Source organism: Physella acuta, unplaced genomic scaffold, assembly GCF_028476545.2.
Source record: "Physella acuta isolate Inbredline_101_S28 unplaced genomic scaffold, ASM2847654v3 ptg000669l, whole genome shotgun sequence".
Taxonomy (NCBI): domain Eukaryota; kingdom Metazoa; phylum Mollusca; class Gastropoda; family Physidae; genus Physella; species Physella acuta.
In genome coordinates, this window is record NW_026732188.1 from 348,633 (window position 1) to 362,500 (window position 13,868).

General features: G+C 37.0%; 1 protein-coding gene across 1 annotated transcript in view; it reads right to left on the minus strand.

The window, feature by feature from the left end:
* Nucleotides 1–641: 641 nt before the first annotated feature.
* Nucleotides 642–13,868, minus strand: part of LOC131948997 (uncharacterized) — a 245,209-nt gene continuing 231,982 nt past the window's right edge. The window contains exons 12-15 of the mRNA XM_059310747.1: nucleotides 2,855–3,004; nucleotides 2,321–2,418; nucleotides 2,014–2,125; nucleotides 642–1,596 (exon numbers count right to left, since the gene is read on the minus strand). Coding sequence (XP_059166730.1) covers nucleotides 1,358–1,596; nucleotides 2,014–2,125; nucleotides 2,321–2,418; nucleotides 2,855–3,004 — 599 coding nt within the window. The 3' untranslated portion in view covers nucleotides 642–1,357. The remainder of the gene's footprint in view (nucleotides 1,597–2,013; nucleotides 2,126–2,320; nucleotides 2,419–2,854; nucleotides 3,005–13,868) is intronic.

The window sequence follows — 13,868 nt, forward strand, 5'->3', positions numbered from 1 at the left end:
TAAAAGGGTCAGATGGATCAACGTATGGTAGGAAACAAGGGCTCGTTCATCTTTACGGGGTAAAACAAAATACAACATACAAATGTCATTACATTATAGCTAAATTATTACTGAGATGTGACCAGGTTCAAGTGTGTTGGCTAAATGGCCAACATGAAATGTATGTAGACAAATTGGCCATCACAAGCTGTGTGTAAACAAACTGGCCACACGTGTTGGTTGGCAAGATAGCCAATACATGCAGTGCGTGTGTTGACAACATGACCAACACAAGCAAAATATGTGAGTGTTGATATGTGAGATGAGATAAACTGTATGTGTGTGGAGGGCCCACACAAACAATGTGAAGGTTGAAAAGATGGCCAAGCAAATATGTGTGATGAGCTAAGCTATTTAACTGTAACATAAGCAATAGATTGGTTGGCAAGCTTCTACCAGATGATACTTGTGTTGATTACAAAATTTTACATAAATATAGTTTCACATGTTCTAAATGTGTGAAAAACAAATTCCAGTACAATTTTACACAAGTTTTCTATGATCAGCTGAAATATATAAATTATAGTATAATATATTTGAATATATATCAAACACCAGAAAATAAGTAGATGTTAATTAGATGTTAATGTTAATAATAATAATAAAATACTGTTTTGACTTTATCGTTAATAAATGCGTTTTGTTTCATTTTAGTAAAGAAATTATTCTGTTAAATTTGAATCTGTGTTTTTAAATTTCTGGTCCACCCACAATCCAAGTTTTTATTTTTCACAATACTGTTGTTCATGTTGCTTTTTTTAAACAGGATCATAAACGGTTTAAAAAATGCTCAGTTAATTAACCAACATTGAATGATGAGTAGCTTATAATGCAAAAACAAGATGATAATATACCACACAATCAGATGAACAATATTGTTTCAGTTACAAGTCCTTGGCCAAGATAATTCTTGTGGTCAGAAAAGTCTTGAAAATCTGGCACATCCAAACATGACTCAAATCTTTACCTCATTGGTACATTCCTATTAGTCTTTTGAGGTTAGGAAAAATATATCATATTTTCTAATAATCACTACTTGATTCATGAACATATAAATATGGCTTGTGATTATAGTGTATTGTTCTGTTCCATTTTAGATCAAAAGTTTAATTTTTATGACGTATTATACATTCACGTCATAAATAAATTAACTTTTCTTGTACTCACACAATGGCTATATGTTGCTTTAACAACAAGGTAGAAATATTGAGCATTAGTTCTTGGGGTTGTTTTTTTTACAATACAATTATTTAAGATTTTTTTTTCTTTGTTTCAAGGTTTTTTAAAAACGCTTCATGAACTGCCACAGGTGTATGTATCACCTGTTGACGGCGCCAACCACAACTAAGACAACCCACACCAGGATGGTTGCACTCAGAGACAGCCGAGTGCTGCTGTTTTCAGCGTTGATGATGGCGGTGGGCGGTTTGCCACCAGGTGGCGTCTCGATCTCTGGTGGGTTGATGGGCTTTTTGTTGTTCCTGGGGGGCTCCCGGGGATTCTGGGATAGGGCAGGATGCATTGTGACAGTCTTGGGCACTCCAGTGGGACATTGCTCTGGAAATTAACACACACACAAATTGTTGAAATAACTGGATATCCATAAAAATATTTTGTTAAAAAATATAGATTTTTATAATTAAAATTAATACATTCAATTATGATCCTAAATAATTGTAGATTTGACAGTAAGTAACAAATTTATATCTCAAAAGAAATTAACGTTCATTGGCATACCCCAAACAATCTTAACTATGAATCTAATCCAGAGTTTCTTCCAGGCAGATCCCCCCCCCCCCCCCCCCACGATGGAATTTATATAGTAAACATACTTTTAATAGTGTCGTCCCCCCCCCCCTCCTCGGAGAAAAAAGTCTGGAAGACCGGAAGAAACACTGATCTAATCCTTAACCCCACCTTGTCCCCTTGATGTATGACGAAGTAGACAAAAAAGGATTCAAAATAAAATCTTACTATTTGCTGAATTGATGATGAAATCTACAGGCTGTCCCATGATCTTTAGCCTGTCATTACCACACTCGGCATCAGCCTCTAGCTCATAGCCATTAGGTGTGACTTTAAAAACCTGCGGAGACAGAGAATTTAATAACCATCATGTTGTTCCTTGAAAACCTGAGCGAACAGAACATTTTATCTAGTGCATATCACCTTAAAAACTGTTAAATAGAGTAGTTCCTGCTTTATTACAAACCAAAATAAACTTTAAACCTAAAACCTAATACAAGATTTAACTAGACGTGATCTTCTAATTCAAACTTACCAAACAATCGGCAGCTTTACGTAGGTCATTGACGTGGCCGGCTATAACATAGATGCGGTCTACGTCAGTCCAGTTCTCATAGCATTGAAGGAATTCAACTGGATGGGAAAATTTGTTTTTGTGATAAATTCTTCTTTTATTTTTATAATCAGTGTTATAGTGTAATTTAGTAGGTTACTGTACATTAAATAAAAGCTTTTAATAAAATAAGAAATATTAAATGGTAGATTTGTTGAGGATTAAGCGTCAGTTTGAATTAGGTCGCAGAAATGGTTTAGGCGAGGTGACATATACCAAGTGATAGGTAGACTAGGAGGGATATCGTGGAGGTGAGATTGTCAGTAGGTGACAAACCAATACCAGGTGAGAGTCTGGCATCAGGTAACTATCTAGCACCAGGTGGAACTGGCACCACGTGACAAAGAACAGGTGAAAATGACACTAGGTGACAACGAATAGGTGGGAGTGGCACCAGGTGACAACGAACAGGTGGGAGTGGCACCAGGTGACAACCTAACGCAGGTATCAACCTACCGGAAACGCTTCCAGCACATTCCGTCTTGACCTCTACCTCCGAGTCCCTGTTTGAGCAGCCGACCAAGATCTGACCGGTGCACTTGTTTCGCCTGTGCACAAAGGTGTGACTCCCCTGCATGGGACAGGCCTTGGGTGGGGCGTTACCAGCTGTAGGAAATAAACATCACCATATTAAACAAACGTATAATGAACTGTACATTACAATTGATCTCATAGAGGCCTACTTGATAAAATAGGATGCCTTTACGTCTAGCTGTGGTAATCGTTCCTGATGGACAAAGCTATAAACAATATATAAATTCGTTATAATTTCTATCAATGCTGTGGTTTAGAATCACCCAAAAGGTTAACCACAGCCATGGCACACAACGTTCAAACCACTCAAACGAAAATCAACATTTTAATTACAAGTCAAATATTAGAAAATTTAGGCCACGATACTATTCCCTATACCTTAACCTACCAACTCCTTAGGCCTAACACCTAGTTAAAAGAGATCTGAACCCCCTTCAATCCCCACCGGATAGATGTTTACCAACGACCCCCATCCCTCCCCCACTTCCTAGTCTGTTAACTACCTCCCTGTAGAACTACTCACTAATATACCGTCAATCATCATTGACAGTAGTTTGGCTTTACATGTTTTTTGTACTACAATAAAAAGAAAACTTCACGTAGCCAAAAACAATTAAAAAGTGCGAACCGCTACATCACCATTACCACTATTTAACGTTAGCTTCAACCGGATCTAAATACCTCATCTTATCAGGGTTGGTGTCGACATTAAAACTTAATTTAACCTGATTTGGATGTAACTAATTTTATTCCCGTTTTTAACCCTCCAGGGATGTCGAAAACACGTGATCCATTGACGTCACAATTCAACGTTATAGATAAAGACAAAGTGATTTTTTTTTATAAATCGGGAATAAAAATATGAATAGCCTCCCCTTCCAGCTAGTTGAAAGGCCTCAACTAAATTCAAGACAACGATAATTTAATTATAGAACGCAATAAATTAATTTAAATCTGTCTCATTGGTATTAGACTTTTAAAAACAGTTTTGTACAGTAAAAAATGTTAGGATATAAAAATTACCAAAATAAGATGAGAAGTAAATTATGCGCTTGGTTTAAAAAGCAGTCGTTGGAGGGAAGTTTAAGAACATAAAAACCGTTGGTTTCAAGTCTGTTGCTCGTACTAGAGTAATATTTTATAAATCTCTCACAAAAACTTCTTAAAACATTGAGTAGAATAGACAAATTAGGTTATTATTTATTAAAAAGAAAAATAATTATATACACATGAACCTAGTATTTAGTTAGCATGGACATTTTTAACTTCAAATCACGTTTTAAAATTACTAGGGGAAATAACCTAGTACACCAGGGGAGGTTAGTGTAATTTACATAAATAAACAAACAATGAGCACTAGCTGAAGGCAGGGAAAGTTTCAACGTGTCTCTGGTCAAAATCTGGCAATGCTGTTTTCTATCAATGGTGGATACAGACTGGCAAGGTGAACGCATATCTGGCATATTGGGCTCAAGTAAAAAATACAAAACGCGACATTAAAGTAATTTAAATTCTTCAAAGCATCGTATTTGAATATTCTCAATTCTTCTTTAAAGACCTGAAAGGGCTTGGATGATTTGTTTTTAAAAATTAATAAAACTAAAAAAAATTCTTCTCAATAACAGCGAACATTTGAATAATATACACCATTTTTTTCTCTCTCTTCAATATCATTACATTGCATAATGCTTAATACGATTGCTAAAATGATATGAAACGGATGCTCCCCCCCCCCTCCTCATTTTCCCAGCAGATTATGAAACCCATAACAGGTAAACGCATCTGAGAGGAAAAGACAACAGAGATTTTACCTCTGCTGAAGAGATAATCTCACATAATCTCTACACCTGGTTTCTGAGCTTTACCCGACCGGCTTTTTGTCCGTGTTTACGTTTTGAAAATTATTTTGAAAGCTTTTTTTTCCGCTAGGCTTTTCCTGCCCCCGGAATTAGCTTAGACTTTATGAGCGCCATTCTTAAAGATCTGAGCTCGCGTTTGTGTGCTGATTAAATTCCAGGCCATCTATTGTAAAGGTTTCGTTAGCATAACTGTCATTTAATTAAGGATAATAGTTTAAAGAGGTTGGAATAAATTTCGCTACCGCCAAAAATATTTTTTTTAATACAAAACAAACACATGGGTTGATTCAAAAGATAGTTTCAGAAAAAATAAAAGACCCGAATATGCGGGTCGGAGACAAAAAAAAAAGACCCGGGGTTTCTAATATGATAAAACCAACTCAGAGGCGTAGCGACGAGGGCGGGGGGGGGGGGTACATATTTCCCCGGGCGCCGACCCTAGGGGCGCTAAAATAAGCTCATTTTTTAATAATAAATATAAAAAATATAGGGGGGGGGCTAAATTGAAAGTTTGTCCCCGGGCGCTGGGAGGGGTCGCTACGCCTCTGAACCAACTTCATTGTGCCATCATTGGTTAGTTTCGACACCCTAGCAACGTTTGGTTTGATCTGACACTGAGGTTACCTTTGGTAGGATTTCCCGGCTTGGCTTTTGATAGTGGGAGTTATTTACCCCTGTCAACAAAATGAAAGGGGAGGGCAGGCAGGGCTAAACCGTGGCATATAGGGTGAACGAGGGTCCATCGATGATGTATAGCTCTTCACTTGTGATCTTGGTGGTAGAGATGGTGCTTTTAATTTATATATACAACCGCTGTTCGATTTAATTGATTATTTTTGTTGTAATTTTATAATCATTAAATGTTGTACTATTTAATATTGAGAAAACCGCTATTTAATTTAATGGAATTTCTGATAATCTGTAATTTAATAACTGTTAAATATTGTGTCCGGAATAACATTTTTTTTATTCCGTACTTTACGGAAAAGCTTGTTTGTGCGGAGAAAAATCATTTTATTATAATCATCGGGATTTTTTAAATCGTCATCATAATTATCAATTTTTAAAGGCAAAACTGATGAAATGCAAACTCAGAGAAAGTTTTTTTTTTTTTTTTACAATTTTCTTTTACCAATCGGCTGAAAGAAAACGGCCGATGTTAGCATTAAAGCTCCGGTAGTTTCCCCTTTCGTGGGCTGGATGAGAAGAGAAAAACTGCGACGAGGAAAATGTTTGTGTTAATTTGAAAAACAAACAAACATCCCGCTGAGATTGGAGGCGAATTAAGCAGAAATAGAAAACATTTTATGGATGACCTTCAACTGGACTTCATCAAAACTGTGATTTTAGACCTGGGCGATTTTTTTTTAAATTTCATATTTCTACCAGTAGAGGTTTTTATTCGTTAAAAAAACAAACATCCTTATTTGTAAGACACCATCATTAAAAGTAACCAAGGGAACAACCATCGTCTATTCACTCTAGAAAAAGAAAGTAAAGTTTGCTATAGACGCATGTTAGGGCAATTAATATTTTTTGTTTTTATTAATACAAGTTTATTTTTATTTTGAACTATAGGTCTACAGTAAAAGGTTAAACTATTTTAAGCTTTCAACATACTTGTGTTAATTTAAACCATCTAAATAACAAGGTTGCACTCCCGAAGTCCTTCAAGTTTTTAATAGCATACATGGGTGCTCAAACCCATACTATCCCATAATTTCATTTCGAGGCGCCTTTTTCCTAATGAGCTCTTCTCAGCACTCGTGTGCACCTCAGTCTTGGAAGGTTCAAGGTCTTCATGTTTGTCAGGTCTTCAGGTCAGAGGTTAAATGGGGTGAAAAAAACACGGACTCCGTGGAACAGCTTTCTAAATTTAATTACAATGTCGTATTCATTTTCTTAGTTGTACGGTTTTGACAATCGGAATTGAAATTTAAATTGAGTTGCATTACAGAATAAATTCACGCTCCGGGGCAAATGGAAATTGTATGGAGTATGAGACAAGAGAGGTAATGAGTTTCTAGCTTTAGGGTTTCCTGGGTTAAAGTCCCTGTCGGTAATAAATGTAATTTTACTCGCATCCGAATAGTGTAACCGTGAGACAAAGAGGAAATTAGAAGGTAATGATTGACTTAAAGCGAATCAGGTGTTTAAAAATAATAACTAAAACACATTGTTTTCTTATGAAAGTTTAAGTTGGCTAAAAAAACAAGTTTGTGAAAAAAGTATTGTGATTGTAAGAAAGGTAATAAGGTATTTGCATGAAAAGTAACTAAGGTATTTGCATAAAAGGTAACATTAAATTAGTTGCAAATCTCGACAACAGACTTATAGAATCGATTTTGTTTTCAATGGCCAGAAGTTGATGGTAGATTTCAAACAATTTCCGTGATCGAATACAAATTGGGATTCTACATTGGTATACAAAATACCCCAATGGAAATATCCAAATCTCGATTCCTACAAAGTCAATAGTAAGGTTATAGACAACAGGATATGTGACTTCTATTGACATCTCTTGACATCTTTTGACATGTGTTTTTTATAACCACCAACAGCTGCTGAATATGTGGTCTGTACTTTGAGCATGCGCGCCATTTTTTGAGTTACCGCATTCCTTACGCATGCGCAGAATAACTAAGTGATTGTTGCATACTAGCATTGATTATGAAGCCAATTTCATCCTTAAAAACACTCGTTTCAGTGGTTTTACAGCGCTCTAGTTGATTAATTGAAGTAGGCGGCAGAGAATCATAATAGAGGGGTTTCTATAAATAAAACGACATTACTGTAAGTGGATGGAGCTGTTGACTCTATAAGCTGTGATTGACATTCTGATTTTGTCTTCTAAAACAAGAAAAACATCATGGCGGTTAATTGATTTAATACGTGACGGAAGCGACGATTGTTACCGTTATAAAAAGATAACATACGAGCGGTTCTAATCTTTGAATACATAGGTTTTTATTTGCTTAGGAGTAAAATTTAGTATTGATTGTTATCGTTATAAAAATATAACAGAAGAGCGGTGATGGTATAACGTGATGGTTACATTTTCTGTGCATAAATCTGACTCAGTTTATGCCAAGAAACATCAATATTTGGGAAGATTGTAGAAGTTTTAAGATTTTCATTGTAGAAAAGCAAAGTTACGTCACATTTTATTTTGTTTTGTTACTACAGTTCTCGGGGGAGAAAAGGGTTTCAAATGACGCCCAGAGTGTGGTTCCATTAGAGATGGGCGTTCATATCTCCTGAGCATCCCTTAATTAAACACAATCCATCTTCTGCTACCAGGTGCGTCCTGATCAACTCGGCATTGTGGGATTTCGGATTAGGATAAAGGAGAAGGCATCGCATGATGACAGAATTACTCATCTTCGCCTTAATCTCTGCGCTGCTCAAGAAAAATAATTTATTTTTCAGGCTCGTTAAATTTCCATTAGGGAGCTCTAATGACACCTTATTTCATTCGGCTACTTCTCCGAGGAAGCGGATGGGTTATTCGGAGGATGACTAATTGAAACAAAAAATTTGATTAAAATAAATGTACATTTTGTTTCTGTGAGATGCTTTCATGCGATAAACTGTTGTTGTAAATGAGGTGTCGTAGTAGTTGGGTACAGTGAGTAGTACTAGTTAAGTACAATGTGTGTCGTAGTAGTTGGGTACAGTGTGTCGTAGCAGTTGGGTAGTGTGTCGTAGTAGTTGGGTACAGTGTGTCGTAGTTGGGTACTGTGTGTCGTAGTTGTTGGATATAGTGTGTTGCAGTAGTTGGTACAGTGTGTCGCTGTAGTTGGGTACTGTGTGTAGTAGAAGGTAGGTAGAGTGTATTTTAGTTCGATCACATGTTATTCTAGCTTTCAGCTTGGGATACCTAGGTCAAAAATCTCAAGAAAGGTAAAGTCTACAATCTACCAGCCATAGCCCCCCAGGCATGTCACGAGACCATGACTTGCTCTACTTCACCTGCACTATAAAAAGTATTATCTCCAATACTCTTTTTTTTATATATCTTAAAAGCCTTGATTGAAAATTAGCTGCACAATATTATTAAAAAGCTAAACTAAAAATATCCCTATCTCAAATATTACGTAATTGTGGTTGATCAAAAACCGTTACAATCTTGTGTAGTTACGATTGCCTGAGTAGATCGATAATACCAAAAGGTCAAGGTTCACGTTTAATCACTCCATCATTCAGTTTACAAGGTTGACACCAGTGTTGAAAACTACGGACAAACTCCAGAAATCAAGAAATATGAAACGAAATTATAATTATAAAAAATTGGTTCGTTGATTTCAAAGTGTGAAAGAACCACAGTTGGGCAGATCAATTCAATTAGACTGGCCATTTCAATTCGAAATAGTTTGGCATTGGGATAATTTTTAATTGGTTATCTGAACTTTCAGGTGATCTTTTTTATTCAGACTTAAGACTCGACTTTACATTTTCTGAGATGGGCTAATTAATTTTTAAATGTCACGTGATATTAGAACTCCAGCTAGAGTTACCGTTCTTTACTGGCAACTCAGTATATCGTCAAGTTAACAATGTGGCCAGATAACAGGCAAAGTCAAGGATTCTCTGATCAAAATAAAACTATCATATACAAAGTTATAACGGCGGCCAAAAATTCGAACACAAAAAAAGTTTATTATTGGTTTGGGTTTCAGTACAGAAGAAAGAACCTATTTTGTTTTTTTTAAAAGTTCTAGTTATTTAGAATTCCCACTTATTATTTTTATTTCTGTCGTGTCAATGTCTTTTTATTTTATATTTCTTACTTTTATTTCAGTGTGTTTTTTTTTTATTTCAACGTAATGGTATTTAATGTTTCTGTTTTAAAATATCACTTTTAGAATCCACAAGGAAAAATTTGACAGCATTAACTCCAATTTTCCCGTTGAAAATACGACAACTTCAATTAATCTCTGACGTAAATAGAAGCGTTTTAATTGTCATAAAAACACGATTCTGTCAAACGATTCTAAAAAAAAAAAGTCTTGACAATTAGTGATTAGCCACTGTGTTAATGTAGATCAACAAAGTCCACAGCTCGTAAAGAACAAGCCAATCAGATGTCTCGATTCATATATGCGCTGAAAAACGAGCCAATCAGATGCTCTGATTAAAATTTCTACGAATATCAACAATGTCATGGGATGAGTTGTTGATGTTTGTTAAGAGGTGTTTGACATAAGAACAACTACCACGAACACAAATTATCTTCTCCCATTTTTCACTAAGTTTAGAAGTCTTGAAAAATTATGTTCTAAATCAAACTTGTGGGGGGAAAATAAGCGCAGTATTACAGTTCATTTTTCAGGATCAGAATTTTTACAGAAAAATCTTCCTCTTGACAGTGGCTAATGCTTTGTCCAGAGTTATCCGAGATTAGTATTGAGGGTTCCAGGCAACATTAAGTCTGAGAAAATTCTAGAAAGATGTGTAATTAATTACACCAAGACAGTGTCTGTTTCACAGAAAAGATAGACGAAGTTAATTTGTGAGTTGCATAAAGCCAAGTGGTTCAGATTTGTGAGCGTGATTTTATTTTTATGTATGGGATCGTGATGTATGTTATATTTGGAGTTGTAAAGTTTTATTTGGGTTCGTGTTGTTCTGTTATATATGGGGTCATATTATTCTATTTAGGGTCCTATTTTTCCTTTGGTCAAGTTTAGTAGGCGAAGAGATTGCAATATAGGGCTAAATGTGAGGGAAATTATGTGTGGGAATCAGTGTAAAGTTAGTGACATGTGAGTAGTGGTGTGTGTAGTGGTGTGTGTAGTGGTGTGTGAGTAGTGGTTTGTGGGTGGCGGTGTGTGGTTAGTGGTGTGTGTAGTGGTGTGTGTATAGTTGTGTGTGGGTAGTGGTGTGTGGGTATAGTGTGTGGGTAGTGGCCAACTCTAGGCTGAAATACACTTCTTAACACATTTAGTTGTCCTACACACATGCCAGTCCAGTTTTGTACTGTAGGTTGTCTCATCATTGAAACGTCTAGGGTAATCAGACGGATATGTTGCAGGTAATCTGCAGCTAGGATAGGTTGCATTTCTGCAGCTTCGATAAGGTGCATACATGTGGTTTGGATAAGTCGCTTATATGTAATTTGGATAAGTCGCAGATATGTAGTTTGGATAAGTCGTAGATATGTAGCTTGGATAAGTTGCAGATATGTAGCTCGAATAAGTCGTAGATATGTAGCTTGGATAAGTTGCAGATATGTAGCTTGGATAAGTTGCAGATATGTAGCTTGGATAAGTTGCAGATATGTAGCTTGGATAAGTTGCAGATCTGTAGTTTGGATAAGTTGCAGATATGTAGCTTGCATAAGTCGTAGATATGTAGCTTGCATAAGTCGTAGATATGTAGCTTGGATAAGTCTCAGATATGTAGCTTGAACAGTTCCAAATCTGCAGACGGCCGTTTAACCCAACTAAAGCGTTGAGATTAAATCTATTTCTGCACACCTCGATTTAAAACAGGCTGAATTTAATGAATTTAAATAAACCCGTGACGTCATCCAATTATTTGCCAAGTCAATCAATCCAATCCGATAGTGGTCGTTAGCCCCTAGGGCAAATTGCTTTCCCGCCAAAAATACGTTTTCGCGATCATGGATGATTTATTACTTAAAAACTGGCTACAAATTAGCACTTTAATAGATCGTTAGCACATATGTTGTGTCGCCCAGGTGACCGATATTTAAATTAGCTGTGACGTTGGAAGTCTTTGTGTAGGAGTGGGTGGGTGGGTGGGGTCGTAGAGCCTTAAAAGATGGTTAGTAATACATTAGCAAGGAACAGGAAGCTATAAAAACAGAAAACAGCTTCCCTAATAGAAGATAGGTAGCATAATCGAAAATAGGAAGCTAATGGGTAGCTTCCAAAACAAAATAGGTAGCTAGCAAACTCAACAGAATGGGTAGCTACCTAAACAAAATAGGTAGTTAGCATAACAGGATTTGTATTTAATATAAAAGAATAGATAGTTAACTAAACAGGATAGGGATCTATCATAACAAAATAGGTGGCTAGGATAGCTGGAAAGTTAGCTCAGATTAGCTGGAGCATATACCTACCACAACAGTAGCTACACAAACAAATGCGTTTATTTTTTGTCAAATTGTGTCGCAGGTATTAAAACAGCAACAACAATACGTTGCTTGACACACAATTAAGACATGTTGCTTGTCACACAACGAAGACACGTTGCTTGTCGCACAACGAAGACAAGTTGCTTGTCACACAACTAAGACACGTTGCTTGTCACACAACTAAGACACGTCGCTTGTCACACAACTAAGACACGTTGCTTGTCACACAACTAAGACACGTCGCTTGTCACACGACGAAGACACGTCGCTTGTCACACAACTAAGACATGATGTTCAAACTGTCTGCTCACGTTAACATGATGGTAGGGTTGTGATGTGACCGTTTAAGCTCACAGATTTATCATGTTCGATCTGAAATGATCGATCACGACTTTACACGATCGTTAGGTACCGGCGCCTTATTGGACAGCTTGACGTCCATTTTTGTTTTGTTTTATATTTTATGTGCTTGCGACAATCCCACTGTAAAGTTATCAACATAACATTTCTAACATAGGTGCTTGTCTTTATACATGGACAAAGTATAAGAACGGTTAGTTCAATTTTTATCAGATGGATTTAAACCAATTTTAATTCATAACATTGTGTTAGACCATGAGTAGTCATTCTCACCACGCAACCCCCCCCTCCTCTTTCTTTCCTACCCATGCAACCCCTCCCCCTTTTCCTCATACCCACAAAACCATTCTTTTCCCTCCCCCCCCCCCCACCTCTTTTACCCCATACCCACATAACTTCCACTTTCCCTCCACACACAACCCCACCTTTCCCTCCTCCCCACACAACCTCGACTCTGACTTCCTCCTCCTCACCCCTTCCCTGACGTCACGAAAGTATTGATCCCCTAAACAACAGCCCCATTGTCTCGAGGCTGAATACGGCAACAAAAGTCACACAGACAGGGAAGTAACTCATGGAAACATCACCAAGGGAGGTAATTAGGAATTTGACAGACAAAAACAAAATGTTACTTTCACGTCGAGGTTGAATAGTTGTTTTACATTTGTCAACAACCATTACATGTGCAGGCGACTAAGAAAGGGAATGGTGTGGTCAGTTCAATGCCCAGTCACCCTTATTTACCCTAAGGTCAGCTACCTATTACAGCTGAGCGGATTTAGGAACGTACTACGGATTCGAGCCAGTGATCCGAACTCAAGACTTTCGGGCTAGCAGTCGTGCCCTCTACTTCCCAACCACGCAGCACACTTTCTACTTTTACTACTAATAATTATTATTGGAGATTCAAAAACATAATTAAAAACAGGAATAAATAATATAAAAATAACACAAATCAATACAGTATTGTATAACAACTCTCTCCCACTATTCTTACTCATGTGACATAATATAAAAATGAATAACCACGTTCATATTCCTTAGTGTTATATAATACGTGCTAGAGAGGTAAAAACAGAACAACTAAAAAACAGATTTAAAATGATTAACAAAAGTAGCATGTTCCGTCTAGTAAAAAAAACAAAACGGAGGGTGTATTGAACGGTAAATGATGGGTTCACCACGGGGGTTCGCTCGGGGTTCGGTAATTGTATTTGTGTTGATGACATCAATGTCGTCTCGAAATAAACAAACCATTAACTAATTTTAATCTGGTTAATGATTTCCCCCTGTATGGGGTCTGGGGGGTCGGGGTTCACCAGCAAGGGGTGGGGTGGTATGTGATGGTCGGAGTTTTTAAGCTTTTAAAATGGACACAATAGCAGTGTTAAGCTTGTGGCTGAGCTAGCAGAGCGTTAAGCTCAGTGGAGCTGAGATTAGATAGTAGGAGTTTAGATTAGTTCACGGAGCTAGTGGGAGATGTGTTAAGCTCACGGAGTTAGTGGGAGCTGTCTAGCTCACTACCAGTTTGTCTGCAACACGAATTTGTTCCACTGATATTTGAACACAGTGTCCATTAGCAGTTGTTTACACAATCTATTAATGTCTTGTA